General features: G+C 47.7%; 1 protein-coding gene across 1 annotated transcript; it reads right to left on the reverse strand.

Annotated features, from left to right (window-relative positions):
- Positions 1–4,138: 4,138 nt before the first annotated feature.
- LOC120701136 (L-type lectin-domain containing receptor kinase IX.1-like) lies at positions 4,139–9,066 on the reverse strand. Its single transcript, XM_039985287.1, has 2 exons — positions 8,766–9,066; positions 4,139–5,364 (listed from the first exon to the last, which is right to left on the reverse strand). Exons 1-2 carry the CDS (start codon positions 9,064–9,066, stop codon positions 4,139–4,141), a joined length of 1,527 nt encoding a protein of 508 aa, XP_039841221.1.
- Between the last annotated feature and the right edge of the window lie 7,553 nt (positions 9,067–16,619).

A 16,619-nucleotide genomic window follows, 5' to 3' on the forward strand; every position in this document is an offset into this window, starting at 1 on the left:
AAAAACTTCTTGCTTGCTAAAGGTTTTAAAATGGGATGTGTTGATAAAACTTTGTTCCTTATGCGCTCTGGCTCTGACTTTTTGTTGGTTTAGATATACGTGGATGATATCATCTTTGGTGGCTCTTCTCACGCTCTTATTTCCAAGTTTTCTGAGCAGATTTCCAGGGAGTTCGAGATGAGCATGATGGGTGAGCTGCAGTTCTTCCTCGGGCTGCAGATCAAGCAAACTCCTCAGGGCACGTTCATCCATCAAGCGAAGTACACCAAGGACTTGCTGCGGAATTTCGACAGGAGTGACTTGTCTCCTCAGCTGACTGTGATCAGTACATCGACGGCGCTTGATGCGGACTTGGATGGCGAGGCGGTGGACCAGAAGGAGTACAGGAGCATGATTGGCTCTCTCCTGTACCTGACGGCGACCCGACCGGACTATCAGTTCGGGGTCGGCCTCTGTGCGCGATATCAGGCTTCGTCGCGCACCTCCCACAGGTAGGTTGTGAAATGCATCTTCAGGTATCTGAAATTCACCCCTGAGTTTGGTCTTTGGTACTTTGCGGATTCTTCCCTGGTGTTGGTGGGCTTTTCTGATGCCGATTTCGGTGGGTGTTTGTTGGATCGCAAGTCGACATCCGGCACTTGTCAATTTCTCGGTACATCTTTGGTGTCTTGGTCCTCTCGCAAGCAGGCTAGCGTAGCGCTTTCTTCCACAGAAGCTGAGTATGTTTCCGCTGCTAGCTGTTTCTCCCAGATCTTTTGGATGAAACAGATCTTGCAGGATTATGGATTGAATTTTGGTAGGGTTCCCATCTTTATAGACAACATGTCCGCCATTAGCATTGCAAAGAACCCTGTCCTACACTCCAGAACCAAACACATAGATATCCGGTTCCACTTCCTGCGAGATAACCATGAGTAATGCCACATAGACTTGAACCATGTCCCTTCAGAGAGGCAAACTGCAGATATCCTCACCAAACCACTTGAGCAGGACACCTTTGCTCGCTTGCGAGGAGAGCTTGGGGTTTGTTACCCCTTTTGATCGCTAACTTCTCTTTGGTTAGCTTTTTGTAGGTCTTTGTTTTTGTTTCTCTTCGCTTTCTAGCTTCTGATAGATGCATTTGCATTGTACATGTTTGCATTTTGCATTGCTTCACTACATTGGCATTCTTGTATACACTGTTATGATCCTCTAGTACTTGCTAGTGTAGTTTCTTAGACTTGATCATGTATAGCTTTCTCTTCAGTATATGTCATATCATCTGAGTTAAGCTATTTTGATTTGAAAATCTGAAAACTGATCACCCTGTCTGGCTACTAGCATGTTAGGTTGTATTGATATGCTTTGCTATCTTATTCATGCTAGTGTGGTTTTTAATCTTTGACATGAGCTAAAATTGTTAAATATATGTCTGAAATGGATTGAAAAGATCCAGGTGGGATTGCTTGTCGCACTGATCGAGCTTTCGGGACGGCTCACATATCACTAGTGAGAACCCGGGCAAGACTGTGCATGACTAAAGCGAGCGCCTTAAGCTTCTGACTGCCTTTGGCATAGGCTTAGCCTCGCTGCTAAGTAAAACATGACAAACTTTCAACCCCTGGCAGAAACACTTGCTTGATATATACTGTTAAATTTTCATTCAAATGCAAGTGTTGAGTTGCAGAATTGATTCATGATCATATATGTTGGCTGCTTTGGATCACCATGTATGAGTTTGGCTAGCACTGCTTTCTTTCTCCTACTTGCTGTTGCTAGATCATGGGTGATGCTTTTATTTTTGCTGAACTGAACTTGCTAGCTCTAGACTTGATTGATATACCCTGTTGAGATAGATTCAGTTCCTGTTTATGAAGCACACATGCATGTCACTAGATGATCATATCTTTGTATGCCTGAATGTTTCACTTACACCCTCTGCGCGACATTCATTGCATAGCATGATTTCAGGGGGAGGTTTAGCCATATTTTAGACTTGATGTGTGCATGTGCCAATAAGGGAGAGAATTTTTTGGGAGAAGTGATCGAACAAGGGGGAGACTTGAGACTTGTTTGATTTTTGAAAAACTTGTTGCCCACAGGGCTTTTAGAGTGCATCATTTTGGGAGAGTTGCACTTGTGAGAGGGAAAGGCTCTGCATGGGGAGTGTCTGTTTTGTTTGGGAGAGTTGTACTTGTGAGAGGGAAAGGCTCTGCATGGGGAGTGTCTGCTTTGTTTTGGCTACTGATCTTTCCTCGCTTTCCCTCCGCTTCTTGCATGACTGCGTCGAGCTTTACCTCTGTCTTTGAGGAGTCATGTTTTGGCTTTTAATCGACTGCGTCGAGCCGTTGCCCTTGTCTTAGGGAATCGATCTTTGCTTAAGTAAGTGATTGTTCTTGCCTTTCTGAGTTTTTTGTCACTTGCTTGAGTTCTTCTCTTTCTTCTTGCCATTTTTTATTTTTCACTTTTCTGGTTACAGGTGGTGTGTTGACAATGCACTCATCAAGGGGGAGATTGAGGAATGAGCAGTACTCACTCCTGGCTGTGATGAATGAATTGTCAACCGTGCGGTGTGATCGTGTACTTGGTCTTTGGTTGCAGGTACACGGGCGTCGAGTGTCGACGGTGAGCTGTCGTGGAGGTGCTGTGGCCGATGGACCGTGCGGTGGACAGCGGTGAAGGGCAGCCGGGACCGGAGCTCGGGCTGGGCGGCAGCTGTGGCGTCCACTCCTGAATTGAGGGAGCAAGCACCGGTGGATGGCGGGTTTCTTGGTTTGCACCACAAAACCAAGCTGGTGGACGGCGGTTGAAGACGCCAAGTCGTGGAGGCACGGGCGTCGGTCTCGGGACTGGCGGAGGTGACGGACGTCGACGACGTCTAGGGCCTCGCTGCGGGCGAGGAGGTGACGGGCGTCGGGCGGCGTCTAGGGCCGTCAGAAGGCCGAGGCGGGAACGGCATCCAGGGCCACGGCGTGGAGGCGGGAATCTTCCCGTGCGTTGAGTTTTGTCGGTTTTCACAAAACCGACCACCTCACCGGGTTTCGCGGACCCCTCAAAACCGCGGATCAGATCTGCATCGACGTGGCGGCATCGCGGAGAAGGCTTTGAGTCGAAGAAAGAAACTCCGCCGTTGGATGAGATCTTGTACCCTTTCCGGTTTTGCCCCTACGGGTGTTTTAGTGTACGAGTCAGGGTGGAGGCCATTTCTGGGAAAGGACCGGTCGCCCCCGAGGTCGTATAAATACATCTCACCTGCCCCCTTGGACAGGTGAGCCTCCAAACCACGAGTCTTTTCTATTTTTCCTTGCTCCTCTCTCTGTTCTAGGGTTAGGCCGAGGTCTCCATGGCAAAGTGGTCTAGATTATAGCTAGGTCCACAATTTGAGAGGGTGGATGAATGGGTGGAGGTCTAGCTCTTGTATAGGTGAATTCCTCTGTAAATCACGATGAATTTGATTGAAATCGAGGACACTTTTGAGCAGCTCTCTTGTGTTCCCGTTCATCTTTTGTTCTTGGATTGATTTCCTCTCTTTTTGTGGTTTTTGGGATCAAACCTTTCTCTTGGTGGGTTTAGGGACTCCGTGATTTGCATCTCGACCATCTAGCCTAGAGTTAAACCCCCGAGAATCACGAGTCCCTCTGATTGAGGTTTTTGGAGTTTTTGGAAAACCCTCTTTTGCCTCTTCCCCCCTCGAAATTCTAGTGATCCTTTGCGTTTTGGGTTAATTCTTTTTGTGGAGAGGTTCATCTCTATCCCAGGAACCTCCCTACAAATTTTGAGACCATTTGGTGATGATTTGAACAAGTAATTTTGAAATCACCTCAAGTTCGCGGGCTGGAATTCTGTTCTGGGCAGAAGCGGTCTGACCGGTCGCAAAAACCGGTCTGACCGGTCGGTGCAACCGGTCTGACCGGTCTGGAATTTCAAATCCAGCCCGACCGGTCTGACCGGCCTGAGCGAGCGGTCTGACCGGTCCCTAACTGTGAGATTTGCAGTTTTTCTCGATCGCTTCCGTATTTTCTCTCGCTCGTTCCTAGGGCTGATTTGTGTTGGTTTAGCTCTTCTATAGCTACTCCACACTCCATCTAGGACTTGAGGGTTTGTGGTGATTTTCGGGATATAGGCCGACGGATCGATTTCGAAAGAAATTTTAATCGGCTCACATCCAGTCCCCTCTGATCGCCAGTTTCGGTCCCTCAGAAACACCGCATCGGCCACCGGCAGCGCAAGGCGTGCTGCGACGGCCGGCATCCTCCGCCGGGAGGATCGGCAGCGGGGCGTCGAACCGGAGCACGTTCACCGCGTGCCTGACGTCCAGTCTAAGGCTCCGGTCCGGGTGCGCGCACCAGAGCCCAACGACGAGCACGCGTTCCATCTGCTCGGCGTGGTAGTCCCCGCCCAGCCGCGCGTCCGCCGCATCGAGGACCCTCCCAGCGTCGTGGAGGTCCCGCACCCTCTGCGCCAGGTGGGCCGTGCTCCCGTCCGGCAGCGTCGCCACGGGGCGCCGCCCGGAGGCGATCTCGAGGAGCACGACGCCGAAGCTGTACACGTCGGACTCCACGCTGGTCCTGCCGGTGGCCACGCATTCCGGGTCCAGGTACCCCGTCGTGCCCGCCGGCACCGTGGTCCACGACCGACGGGCACCGTCCTCGACCGCCCGCGCCAGCCCGAAGTCCCCGAGCTTGGCTGCGAACGCCACGTCTAGCATCACGTTGCTTGGCTTGACGTCGCGGTGCACGACGCGCGGCTCCGTCTCGTGGTGTAGGTACACGAGCACGGAGCCGATCCCGAGCACGATCTGGTACCTCTCCCGCCAGCCGAGGTGCTTGCTCGGGTTGTGGAGGTGGCTGTCCACGCTGCCGCTGGGCATCAGCTCGTAGACGAGGAGGAGGTCGCCGCCGCTGCAGCACCAGCCGATGAGCAGCACGAGGTTCCGGTGCCTGAGCCCGCTGATGGTCTTCACCTCCGACACGAACTCCTTCCAGCCCTGCGGGGAGGTCTTGGAGACCCTCTTGATGGCCACGTGGAGGTTCAGGCCCTCCAAGAACCCACGGTACACCGATCCGAAGCCATCTTCTCCGGGCTTCCTGTCGTCGGAGAAGTTGTCGGTGGCGGCGGCGAGCTCGTCGAAGGAGAATCTCCTTGGCCCGGTGACGCCAGTGCCTTGCTCGAGTTCGATGAGTTCCACGGCTTCACCACGGAAGTACGACCGTGATCTGACGGATTTCGTCTTGGTCGTCGCCGTCGTCCTGCCGTCGCGGCATTGCAAAAGGCACCGATGGGAGAGGCCGAGGCAGAGCAGGAGCACCACTGTGCTGGCGACCGACAGGCCGGCCACCTCCATAATTAGTTTTAGGCGCTTCCATTTGTTGTCACTGAAGCGACCTGCAGCATGGAAGTGTGAAGGGTAAGTGCCACTCGTTTGTCAAATGATCTTCAAGAAGGAACTCTTGTTGCTTTTGCACCGAGTTAAAGCAAAACACAAATCTTTGTTAGAAAAATGGATAGCTCTTTTTGGATAGTAGTCCAGATTTTCTTCGTTTCTTTTCTTTTGTTTCGTAAGACTTTTTTGCTGTACAAACCTTCTTTTAGTGTTTAAATATAAATCTATATTTAGGGGAGCAATCACCTCCTGTTGCTTCAAAAAAAAAAGAGAGAGAGCATAGAACTAACAATAAAAACATTGGCTTAACTCCTGCTACCCTCTGCCCGTCTGGACTTATCTATTATCTTAATACAATAGTGAAGCTACCACGTTTGCCGAGAGAGTCTGGAAATTCCCACGTTAATGTAAAAAAGAGAAAAATTTACACCGTTGGATTTTATGAAGATCTGACGGTCTAGACTATCCCAAAGAGTTCTCTAATACTGCTTTGTTATATTAGATGTATACAAGTACAACTCTATTTTTATATATGGAAATAGCTAATAGAACCGTAATAAGATTTTAATTCGACTTGATCATTGGACACCATGGCAATTAGCTAGAAAAGATGAGCGCAAGAAGAAGCTGTTGTGCCTCATGTTACCCAACCTATCCAACAGCAGCCAATGCGTAAAAGATCCAACTGTCGAGAACAATCAGTTCTCCTAGCGCAGGTTCTAGCACGCGGGCTAGCGACAGCGGTCTCGAGCGCGCGGAGCTGGATCATCGGCAGCCGAATCGGCTGAATAGGAGCAGCTAAATAGGTTTATAGGTGTGACGTGCGCGTGCCACGGCAGCAGCTTGATTCATGGAAAGGAGTAACACGAGCGACCTGACGTTGGCACTGTCGTGGCCGCTGGGCGCCGGCAAGCCGCTAGAGATGGAGCAGGGGTAGTCAGTAGCAGGACTCGGCCAATGGTGTGGGGCCAGCAGAAGGTCGCAAGATAGGTGGGGCCAGCAGAAGGTCGCAAGATAGGTGTTTGGCAACAAGAGGAATAAACCAAATAGTATTATTAATTACTTGATTTCATTTTTGATTGAAAACTTCTAGATAGTGCGATTGCATAATGTGAATGCGGGGTGAAAACTTTTACGTTTGATTTAGTCTCTCACTTATATTTCAGCTCAGCTATATATTTTTTCTAGCTCTACCACCGGCAGAAGAAACATGATTTGTATGGAGAATGCTGAGAACAACATGATTTGAGCACGGAGCTGCTCAGTACTGCAAGGATAGCTCTATTAATCGAATGGTAACAAGATCGATCCGGTAACCTGGAAACTTGATTAGAGCGGCCACATGGTGCTTTAAGACTAAGCAGAATAGCCAGTGATAGCTCCCACGGATTGGTTCTCTTGCAAAGCCATCAGAGAGAGAGAGAGAGAGAGAGAAAGTAGAAATGGAACACGTTTTAGTTGACCATGGAAGATAAGTAGAAGCGATGGAGGAAGTTTACTTCAAGGGGAGGTGCTCCAGCCAAGGTTTTTAATGCGTCGCCTTGGCGTCCAAGCGAAAAAAATTTCTGGGGTGTCTCCATTGCTCAACCATCTGCGCCTATGGTGTCCGCTATAGCGGGGAAAGCGAACGCTTTGCGCGTTGGGCGTCCGGGCGTCGGGAAGGCGGGCGCGGCAGACGCCTTGCGCGCTGCTTCGCGGGCAAATCAGCGCTGACGCGGGAAGAATCCAGCCTTCCGCCTACAGCGCAGGAAGCAAGAGCGGGAGGGGGAGAGGTAAGACCGGGAGGGGGAAAGAGAGAGAGGATAGCCGCCGCCGCCGCTCCCGCCATAGCTGTCACCGCAGCTCCAATCGGGGATTCCCGCAGTGCGCCGCTGGATTGAAGCTCTTGAAGAACTTGTGGCAGAACCGCCCAAATTAATCCGGCTCAAGTGCGCTAACCATCACCCTAAAGGTAATCCCGGCTAACACGCACTTCAAACGGAGTAATCCGGCAGTGCTGTCGGGTAAAGTCCTGAAGAATCCACCTGAGCGTCAATCGAACCCAAAGCTTACATGCAACTCACACGAAGGTGAGTCCAGAGAGCCTATTAAAGAGAGCCTATACTCTGATACCAATTGAAAGGATCGAAGCCCAAAAAGAGGGGGTTGAATTGGGAATTTTTCAAATTTCTACCTTGTCCTTAACCTAGACTAGTATTGCCCAATCTACAAATTTGAACCATATTAACTAGAGCACACTAACAAAAGATCCTTAGGAAGGAAAACACACTAATATGTTCATCTTGCATAGAGGAAACTACACTAGCATGTAAAAGTTCTAGACAAGAAATCAAACTATCATGCCATTGTCCTAGTCAAACACACAAGCAAAGAAGAGCAAGATCATAAAAACTAAAATTAATTGCTTGAATGTAAATGCGAAGGACACGAGACAACCGGATTTTTTCCCGTGGTATCGAGGAGTTGACGCTCCTCCCTAATCCACGTTGGAGCACCCACACAAGGGTATTACTCCCTTGCTTCACTAAAGAGCAAGTAATCACTAAAAATGCTCTTTCTCCATCTCCGAAATGGCGAGCTTCACACCGTGTATAAGTTTTTCTTCTTGGGACTCCCACAAACTCTAAGATCTCACCAAGAACCTCCCGATCACCAAGACCGTCTAGGTGCCGTCAAACACCAAGAGTAACAAGCTCCTAAGCCTTCACTTGACCTACACTCAGTTGGCCCTAGCTCAAGCACACTTGCTACACTTGCAAAGATTGAATTCTTCAAGATTGGAATACAATTAATGCTCTAGATCTTCATCTCATTGCTCAAAGCACTCTCTTCACTTCTAAGGGTGGCCTCAGGTATTCAATGCGTCAAAATCTGCTTAAATGGGCTAGGGGGTGCCCTTATATAGAGTGGAGAGGGTCACATAGCCGTTGGAAGTCCACTGCAGAAAAATCATGACCATCGGAAGAACCGACGGTGTTAAAGTTCATGGCGTCGGTCCAACCAGCCTCTCTGTGTCAGTAGCCGTTGGGGGTTCTGACACAGTATCCAGGCTTGCGTCATTGCACCGGTGCTGTAACACCCCTGTGTTAATCATGCTCGCTAATCCCGAGTTAATTCGCTAATCGTGGACTCAAGTTCGTCGTTAGCGCTAATCGCGTTCGCTTAGTAAACATCTACTCAGCCATTTTCGATCTCGTTTTTATCATCGATCCGAGCTCCAAATCAACTTTCGCCCAAAACAAAAGTTGTAGATCTTCTTTTCCTCTACAACTTTTATTTTGGCCAAATTTCATGTTCCCATATGGAATTTGGAGTTTCAGCTAGTCAATTTCGAGTCAAAATCATTCAAACGAAGAAACAGTGGATCTCCTGTGCTAGACACGGTGTAGCTCGCTGGCCATACCGGCGACTGTGGCCGTCGGCGCGCCGCTTCCACGCGTCGGCAATCGCGTCTGAGCGCCGCTCTTCTCCTCACGCAGGCCTCGAAGCTTCCCGTCCAGCGCAGTCCTTTCATCTTCCTTCGAGCTCGCGTGCACGAGCCGAGCAGGGCGAGCAGAGCTCGTCGCGCCGGCCGTTCCTCGCCGTCCCGCCGCAAACCCTTCGCGCCCGAGCTCCCTAGCCTCACCCCGAAGATCCTCGACCCTCCTCGAGCTCGATTTGAGTCGCTCCACGGCCGAATCGAGCCTGCAGACGCCGTCCACCATTGAAGCTCCACGCCGAGCTCTGCCCTCTCTGCCAACGATCTTCCTCCGGCCATCCTCCACCCCAAATCGACCCCCGGTGAGCTTTCCCGCGACCTGCTCATGCTCCTCGACCCTCTCCCCACCCGAATCCGCGGCCGCCGCCGTCGTTTGGCCGCCGCGCCGCCGCGGACGTGCTGTGCGCCGCCCGCGCACACCGTCGGGCCTCCCTGCGCCCGCTCGCGGGCCCCCGCCGCACGCTCCGCAGCCGCTCGGCCTCACCGAAGCTTGCGCCGCCCCATCCCGCCGCCGCCTTGCTCCACAGCGGCCGGAACGCCGCGCGCCGCCACCGCCCTTAGCCGCGAGCCGCCGCGCAAGCCCCCCTGCGCCTCCCCATGCGCCGCCGGCCGCCCTGCACCCCGGCCGCCCTGGGCCTCGGCTCGGCCCCGCCACAGCGCCGCCGGTCGGCCCCGCCGGCGGGGAGCGCCGCCGCGGGATGCGCCTGGCCGCGCGCCGCCCGTGCGTGCGAAACAGAGGAGCGGGATGCGAGCTGGGCCGGTGCCCACTGCCATGTGGGGCCCGGCTGTCAGCCCCCCCTCTCTTTATGTTTTTCAATTTGTTTATTTATTCTATTTCGGCTGTAAATTCTTAATTGCGTAGAAAATCACAGAAAAATGCGAAAAATTCCAAACAAATTTTGTTAGGTTTCTAAAATCAAGATCTTCAGAGGAAAAATACTTGTGCCTGAGAATTATCACTTTTGCCCTGCTGAAAATCCGGTTTGCGTTAAACCAAGTTTATTTATTACCGGTTGTTCTAGGGCTCTAAAAATTATGGAAAGTTCGCAGTGGTTTACTTTTTGCATGTGTAATCTACTGTAAAAAATTTTCAGGTGCTGGTGTTGTGCACTTTGGTGTAGATCTATTTATATTTCGTTTACCTTGCTAGGGTTGTTTTAATGCTTTGTTAGCAGCAGTAAATATTGGAAAATTTGGATGTCATGCCGTATTGCTTTCACGTTAAGCTGGTAAATTTTTGTTGCTAGAGCATGTATGCAAGTTAGGTTTTTACTTATAAATTGCCCCTAGTTTTACTCTTTTCTTTATATAAATGTTGTTAGTTGTTTGTTTCATGCATGTGTAACCTTAGCAAAGCAAGTCTCGGTTTTAATCTATGCTGCTCTAAGTAAGTTTAATAGTTGTATTTGGAAGGAAACACTTCAGGCTAAAACGAGTTGAACTTCTGAACCACATTGCTTTGTATCGTTTTGAAATGCATCTTTTCATAAGCACTCATGCATCGCACTGTGTCCTAACGGTTGCATGGCATATTTTTATTCGTGTATGTAACACCCTAGGTGTCTGCACAATAATTAAAAAGATGTCTGCACAGTAATTGTGTATGTTTTATATGCATCATGTGCTTAAATTGCTTAAAAAGGATCTCTTTGTAAATATAAAGGTTATATGTGTAATTATAATTTTATGCAAGGTCCTTTCTATAGTTATGTTGAATAGGTTGTGTAATTATAACTTTTGTGGAGGGTGTTTTTGCAAAATTCAGTGCATTTAATGCATGTCAGCAAAATTTGCTTTTAAGTGTAAGTTTAAAGTGAATTTGCATTGAAAAAGACAAAATTCCTAGAATTCAAATTCCCTTCTATGTTTTTAATTTTAGCTCTTGAATCTTTGGTCAAATAAATTTTTGCACAACATCAAAGTTGTAGATCTTGAAAAGTTGAACAACTTTCATGTTGGGCACTTTTCCATTTGAGCTTTGGTTTAAAAGTTATCGCTGGTTTACAGACTAGTCCCTGGAATTTTCGGAAATTGCAAAATGACCCTTATCCCCTTCCCCCACCTCCCTGCTCTGTTTCTCGCCGCCGCCCACCGACAGCGCCGCCCGCCGGTGACGTGGAGAGCCTGGAAGGCCACCCCTTTGCTTCGCGCTAGCACCCACGCGTCGCTCTGCTCCTCCTCCCCCGCCTGTTGCCTCGCGCTGGAGTCCCCCGGCCGTGCCACGCGCGCCGCCGAGCCCAGAAGCGTCCGCGCCGCCGCCACCTCGCCGTCGCGGTGGCAAGCACGCTGCAGAAGCCGCCGCCCTTTTCTAGCGAGCGCCCGAGCACTACAAGAGCCCCAGAAATCCATTCCTCCCTCTCTTTTGCATTCCCCTCGCTCTCACACCGCAGAACGCCGCCGCCGCCCCGCTTGAACGCCGGCGAGCTCACCCCGCCGCGGAGCCGCCACCACAGACCCGCTCCACCCCAATAGCCCCCACCATTAGCCGCGCCTCGTCCTAGCGCAGCTCCCCAGCCCTTTTCCCTCGCCCGAACCCCACCGGAGCCACCCCGCTGCCGTGCTCCGAGCCCCGCAAGCCGCCGCTCACCGTCGACACCCCATCTCCGACCACCCTAGCCTCGATTCCAAGCACCCAGAGGTGCGCCTTGAACCCGTGAAGCTCCCACGCCTTGTTCCCCTCGCCGCCGGTAAGCCCCTCGCCGGGAAACGGCCGGTCAACCACCGCCTCCCCTCTCTAACCCGGCCCAGGGACCTCGGGTTGAAAGAAAGAAAACCCCAGGGGGTTATTTGAATAGCCCAAGACTCATTTGAATAGTGCTATAGGGACTTGTTTGTAATAGTGTGCTGTGATCTTTGAAATTCAATATCAATTCATGGTAAATTCATAAAATAGCAAATCTGGATGTTTTGGAATCCTTGTGTAAACCTCTTTGCAGTAGAACCATAATATGGTAGGTGTTTGTTGCAATTTTTTGCTGTATAATTTGTTTGGTGTCACTAGGTAAATAAATACTAGATGTTTAATCTTTTTCTTATCTGATGATTGAAAGCTTGTCTTGCAGTGAAACTTTTATGGTAGTTTGTTCTTATAACACTAGTTTTGCTATAAAAATTTCATGATCAGTTCTCTGGTGTAGCTATTTATTTGATTTAATCCTTGTTTAGTAGACTTTATTTGTGTTAAATATTTTATGTTTGTAATAAATCATGAAAATAATTCTGCATGTTCTTTTTGAGTATCTTAGCTTGTCCAGGAAGTTTTAGCCTCAGTTCATGGCTATAACAGGAGCTAAAAATGAATCTTGCTAAATCTTATGTCTGTTTTGTTTATTTTCTCAGAATTAATTCTCTATAGATAAAATCATGAAAAATTTACAGTATCTAGCTAATTTCTGTGTGAACCTCCTGTTAAATTCTGAGCTTCTGTTTTGCTCTAGTTTGACCTATATAATTCAAGCTTGTTATAGGTGTTGTCTGAATGAATGAATTGATGTGATTAAATGGCTACATGTCTTGGCATGATTTTTACAGGGTAGCTTAATCTGTTCATGTTATGTTTATGGTAATTTTTTCTAAATTTATTTCTGTTTGTGCTTTGAGTTGTTTATTTATTAGCAAACCATGACTTATTGTTATAGGAAATCACTTCACTTGTTAATGAAGTTGGTAAACTTCATTTGTGTTGTTGATCATGATGCCTTGTGTAGTTAGATTTGTTATTTAACTACTCTATAAATGATTGCCCATGTGTGTTTATAATACTGTTCTTGCATTACATATAGATACGACTGCTTTGTCGGACGGGACGTACGAGCTGATCCCGGAGTCTGACGGAGGTGATCTCGAAGCTCAAGTAAACACTGCTGAACTAACTGAAGCCCCGGACCAAAGTTCGGAAGAGCCTAGGGCTGAAATAGTTAGCAACTACCGAGAAGGCAAGTCCCGGACATAACCTATATTTCAAATTATTATCATTTACTGTATTACTTACTTGTGCATTTACAGTTCTTAGGATTTCAATTGAAACCCTAGATGCATGATCCTAGGAACCTATGTACTGAACACTAGACCTGAGTTCGACTACTTGCTAAGCTTATAGGACCGGTAAAAGTCGAGTGATTGCCTGTCACTCGCGAGCTTTATAGGAATTGCCTGTTTACTTTCTGTTATCAATATAAGGACGACAGACGGGGTTGTGATCGATATCATGACTTTATGTGAGAATCCGTATGTGTTGATGAACTTGCTAAGGTCGCGGTGTGTGGCAGTGCTGGTTAAGTTTTTGAAAGTACTAGCCACATGCCGTAAATATGGTACGCGGCAAGCCTAGTAGCCGATTGGACCGGGGAGTGGATATACCTCCCACTCTCTCTTAGGGATATGTTTTATTTTTATGTTGCGCAACACTACGACTTCGAGGGACAAGGTTCGGCCTTGGAGCCCTGTAGTCGGGGAGAGTGGCACTATCCACAAGCCGGAAAGAAAGGTCAACGGTTGTTTGGGAATGACCCGACGGTGTTCCAAACGTGTGTGCTAGGTTTATCCTTGCAAGGTTGAATTTCGATTCAGAATCGTCCGCCTCTCACGATGAAATGAGACTGCTTGATCTCTTTGCCACACAGAGTAAGAAGAGCAACAATATTATGATCAATCTTGATGTTTGCTTAAAGTTCTACCATGATTGAATAGTAGTTGCTTACATAGAATGGTTAATCAACTAGAATCTTGAAAGCTAAAACTTGAAAGTAAGGACATACTCTTTATTGCTTTGCAGCAAAAGGAAAACCAGAGGCTCACAAAACCTTACATAGTCTAGCTAAGGTGGGCTACTTATACCCGTTGACGGTTAAGTCTTGCTGAGTATTAGAATACTCAGCCTTGCTGTTGAAACCCTTTTTCAGGTATGAGTTTTGAGGATCAGATCGCTAGCTTGACTTATCCTTGCTCGTTGCCTCCTGGCTGGTCCGTAGAGTGGGATACGTCTTCGACCGGCAATGACTATGACGAGTGATACCATGCTTGGGCTAGCCTGGTATCCTTTTGCGACGTGTTGTAGCCGTCGTGTTTTATCTTCCGCTGTCTAAACTCTGAACTTAAGTTATGGCTTGTATAACTGTTTTACTTAAGTTGGTTTTGTATTAATGGTTTGAACTGGTTTGTAATCAATATTATGCCTGTGTTGTAAAAGTGTGGTTGTAATATCTCTGGACTCGCCTTCGTGCGGGGTATGCTTGTTCGATCCGAAAACCGGTGGTTGTATCGGGACGTTACCCGACAGACCAAGGATTGTTCCGTTTGAAGTGCGTTTGAGCCGGTGTTGCCTTTATGGTGATGGTCTGCGCACTTGAGTCGGGATAATTCAGGTGGTTCTGCCACAGCTGGTATCAGAGCTACAAGCGTACACCAGAGGTTTTGGAACCTTAAAAATAGTTTCCCGTATAAAATTGGAACAACAAGGTATTTCGAAAAACTACGTTGGAATCGTTAAGGGTTGTGCATAGAACGTAAAGTCCTAGGGAATTTACGGGAATTACTAGGTGGTTATTTATGTATGGTTTTTGTTATCTGACTTCCAGCACTTTATATTTTGTCAAACCATACTCACAAGCAACCCTTAATTTTTGTAACGACGCACCTACGTGAGGTAAGATGGTAAGGATCCTCAGTCAGCTGAGGGAGTCTGACCTTCCCGTCGGTGATGCGAGCCGAACGCTGCCCTCAAGCAGTGACTTACTTGAGGTGCTCCCAATATACCAACTATTAGTTGACTATATTGGAAGTAAAGTGTACTCAGTCAGCTGAGGGAGTCTGACCTTCCCGTCGGCGATGCGAACCGAACGCTGCGCTCAAGCAGTGGCCTACTTGAGCTGCTGCCAATAAATCGATCTCGGTCGACTATATTGGGAGTAAAGGAACTCGTGAATACGTCTCTGAGCAGCGTATGTTAACGTTGGCCATACGGCGGGAATTGTATGGCTGCCGCTTCTATAGTGAGCGGTAATGTATGGGAACACTTTCATGAGTGCTGGCATGAAAGGTTCAATGGATATATATATATATATATATATATATATATATGTTCTGTCAATCTTCTGCAGGTACACTAACCGCAATTCGATAAGTTAAGAACGGTTAGAATGTATCGACTAGCTATATAGGGAGAGCCGTATCTATGTATGCCACCGTGCTAACCACGTAAGCCCAACCATAGTTGGCAATTGTTTACCTTTGTGAGGACGGTCAGGACGTGCATGCATATTTAGTTGATGTTTGAGTTGGTTCCTAGTCTTTGAAATTAGTACATGAGCTTTTTAAGGAACTTCTAGTATAAATCCTCATAGATAAGTATTAGTGTGCTTAAACCATGAGTGAGTTAAATTTTGATTTTAGGAGCATGCGTGTTAAATGCTTAGACTTTCTTGGATGAAAAAGATGGTTTTGAGTCGTGCCTTCATCTTAAGCCCCATCTTGTTGTTATAAGGATTTTTTCATTCCTTAAAATCTCAAATGATGAACCAGTACTAAGTGTGGTTTATTATTTTCTGAGTTTGGAACCACATCATTTTTTGAATTAGAAGCCACTTGGGAGACTGAAAATTTTCTCCAAAGAAACTTTCCCGACTTTCTTATAACAAATCCAGGTACCAAGTCCTTGTATCATTTTCTTCCTATAATCTCGGGACGAGATTGGCTGTAACACCCTAGGTGTCTGCACAGTGAGTATGTCACATCAAATAGTGAGTATGTCATTTGGTAATCAACATTCACAATGCGCATTCTTTTTGAGCTAGTTGGGTTAAACTTGAGCCTGATGTGATGCTATGTGAGTTATCGAGCTTATTTCTTATCATCCATAACAATCTCTCTCTTTTCCTTATCTTGCCTACAAACCCTAAGTTGAAATTGTGATTTTTTTTAAGCCATTACAACTTTCACGGATTGGAGTTACACCACTAAAATTCATGAAATTGGAACCATGCCACCATAAATTGCTTGGTGTTGGAAATATGTCACGCAAATTACTTGGGGTTGGAAATATGCCACCGTAAAATTGCTTGGGGTTGGAAATATGCCACCACAAACTCCTACATCAAGCGTGCTACAGTGGCATATTTCTAATTTCATGAATTGTAGTGGTGTACCTTCAATCACTGAAATTGTAATGGCACGTATCTAACAAAAACCCTTAAAATTGGCTGGTGCCAGAGAGCAGTGGACCCAATGGCAGCTCCCGTCATCGAAAACGTCTATGGGTAGTCATTAATGAGGTGTATGAGCTTTGATTGAAATTGGTTGGCACCAGAGAACAGTGGACCCAATGGCAGCTTCTGTCATCAGAAACGTCTATGAGTACTCGTTAATAAGGCTCATGGTCTATGTGAAACGTTTATTTTATTTTATTATTATTTTTATCTACTAATAATGTAATATTATAGTTTGGAGATTAATATTTTTATTACTACTAGTACTAGTAATCAAAACATTGGAAACTTGGAAATGGGAAAACCAGTGAAAAATGATCAAAACCCATTTGCCGTCGCCTACCTCGCTTTCTAGTCCCTTCTCTGAATTTCTCCCTCCCCTATAAATTCTCCTTCCCTATCGCCAGCCCGTAGCGCGTTGGCAAGGCTGCTCGGTGGAGCGCCTGCCGCCCGCGTTGGAGCGCTGCTCGGCGGCGGTTCGCACTTGGGAATAGTGTTTCCTTAATTAAATATGCAGCTTCTCACGTGTGGAGCCATAAAAAGAGTGCGACGCACCCGTCGCCTACGGAATCTTCTG

The sequence above is a fragment of the Panicum virgatum genome, chromosome 3K (assembly GCF_016808335.1).
Source record: "Panicum virgatum strain AP13 chromosome 3K, P.virgatum_v5, whole genome shotgun sequence".
Taxonomy (NCBI): Eukaryota; Viridiplantae; Streptophyta; class Magnoliopsida; order Poales; family Poaceae; genus Panicum; species Panicum virgatum.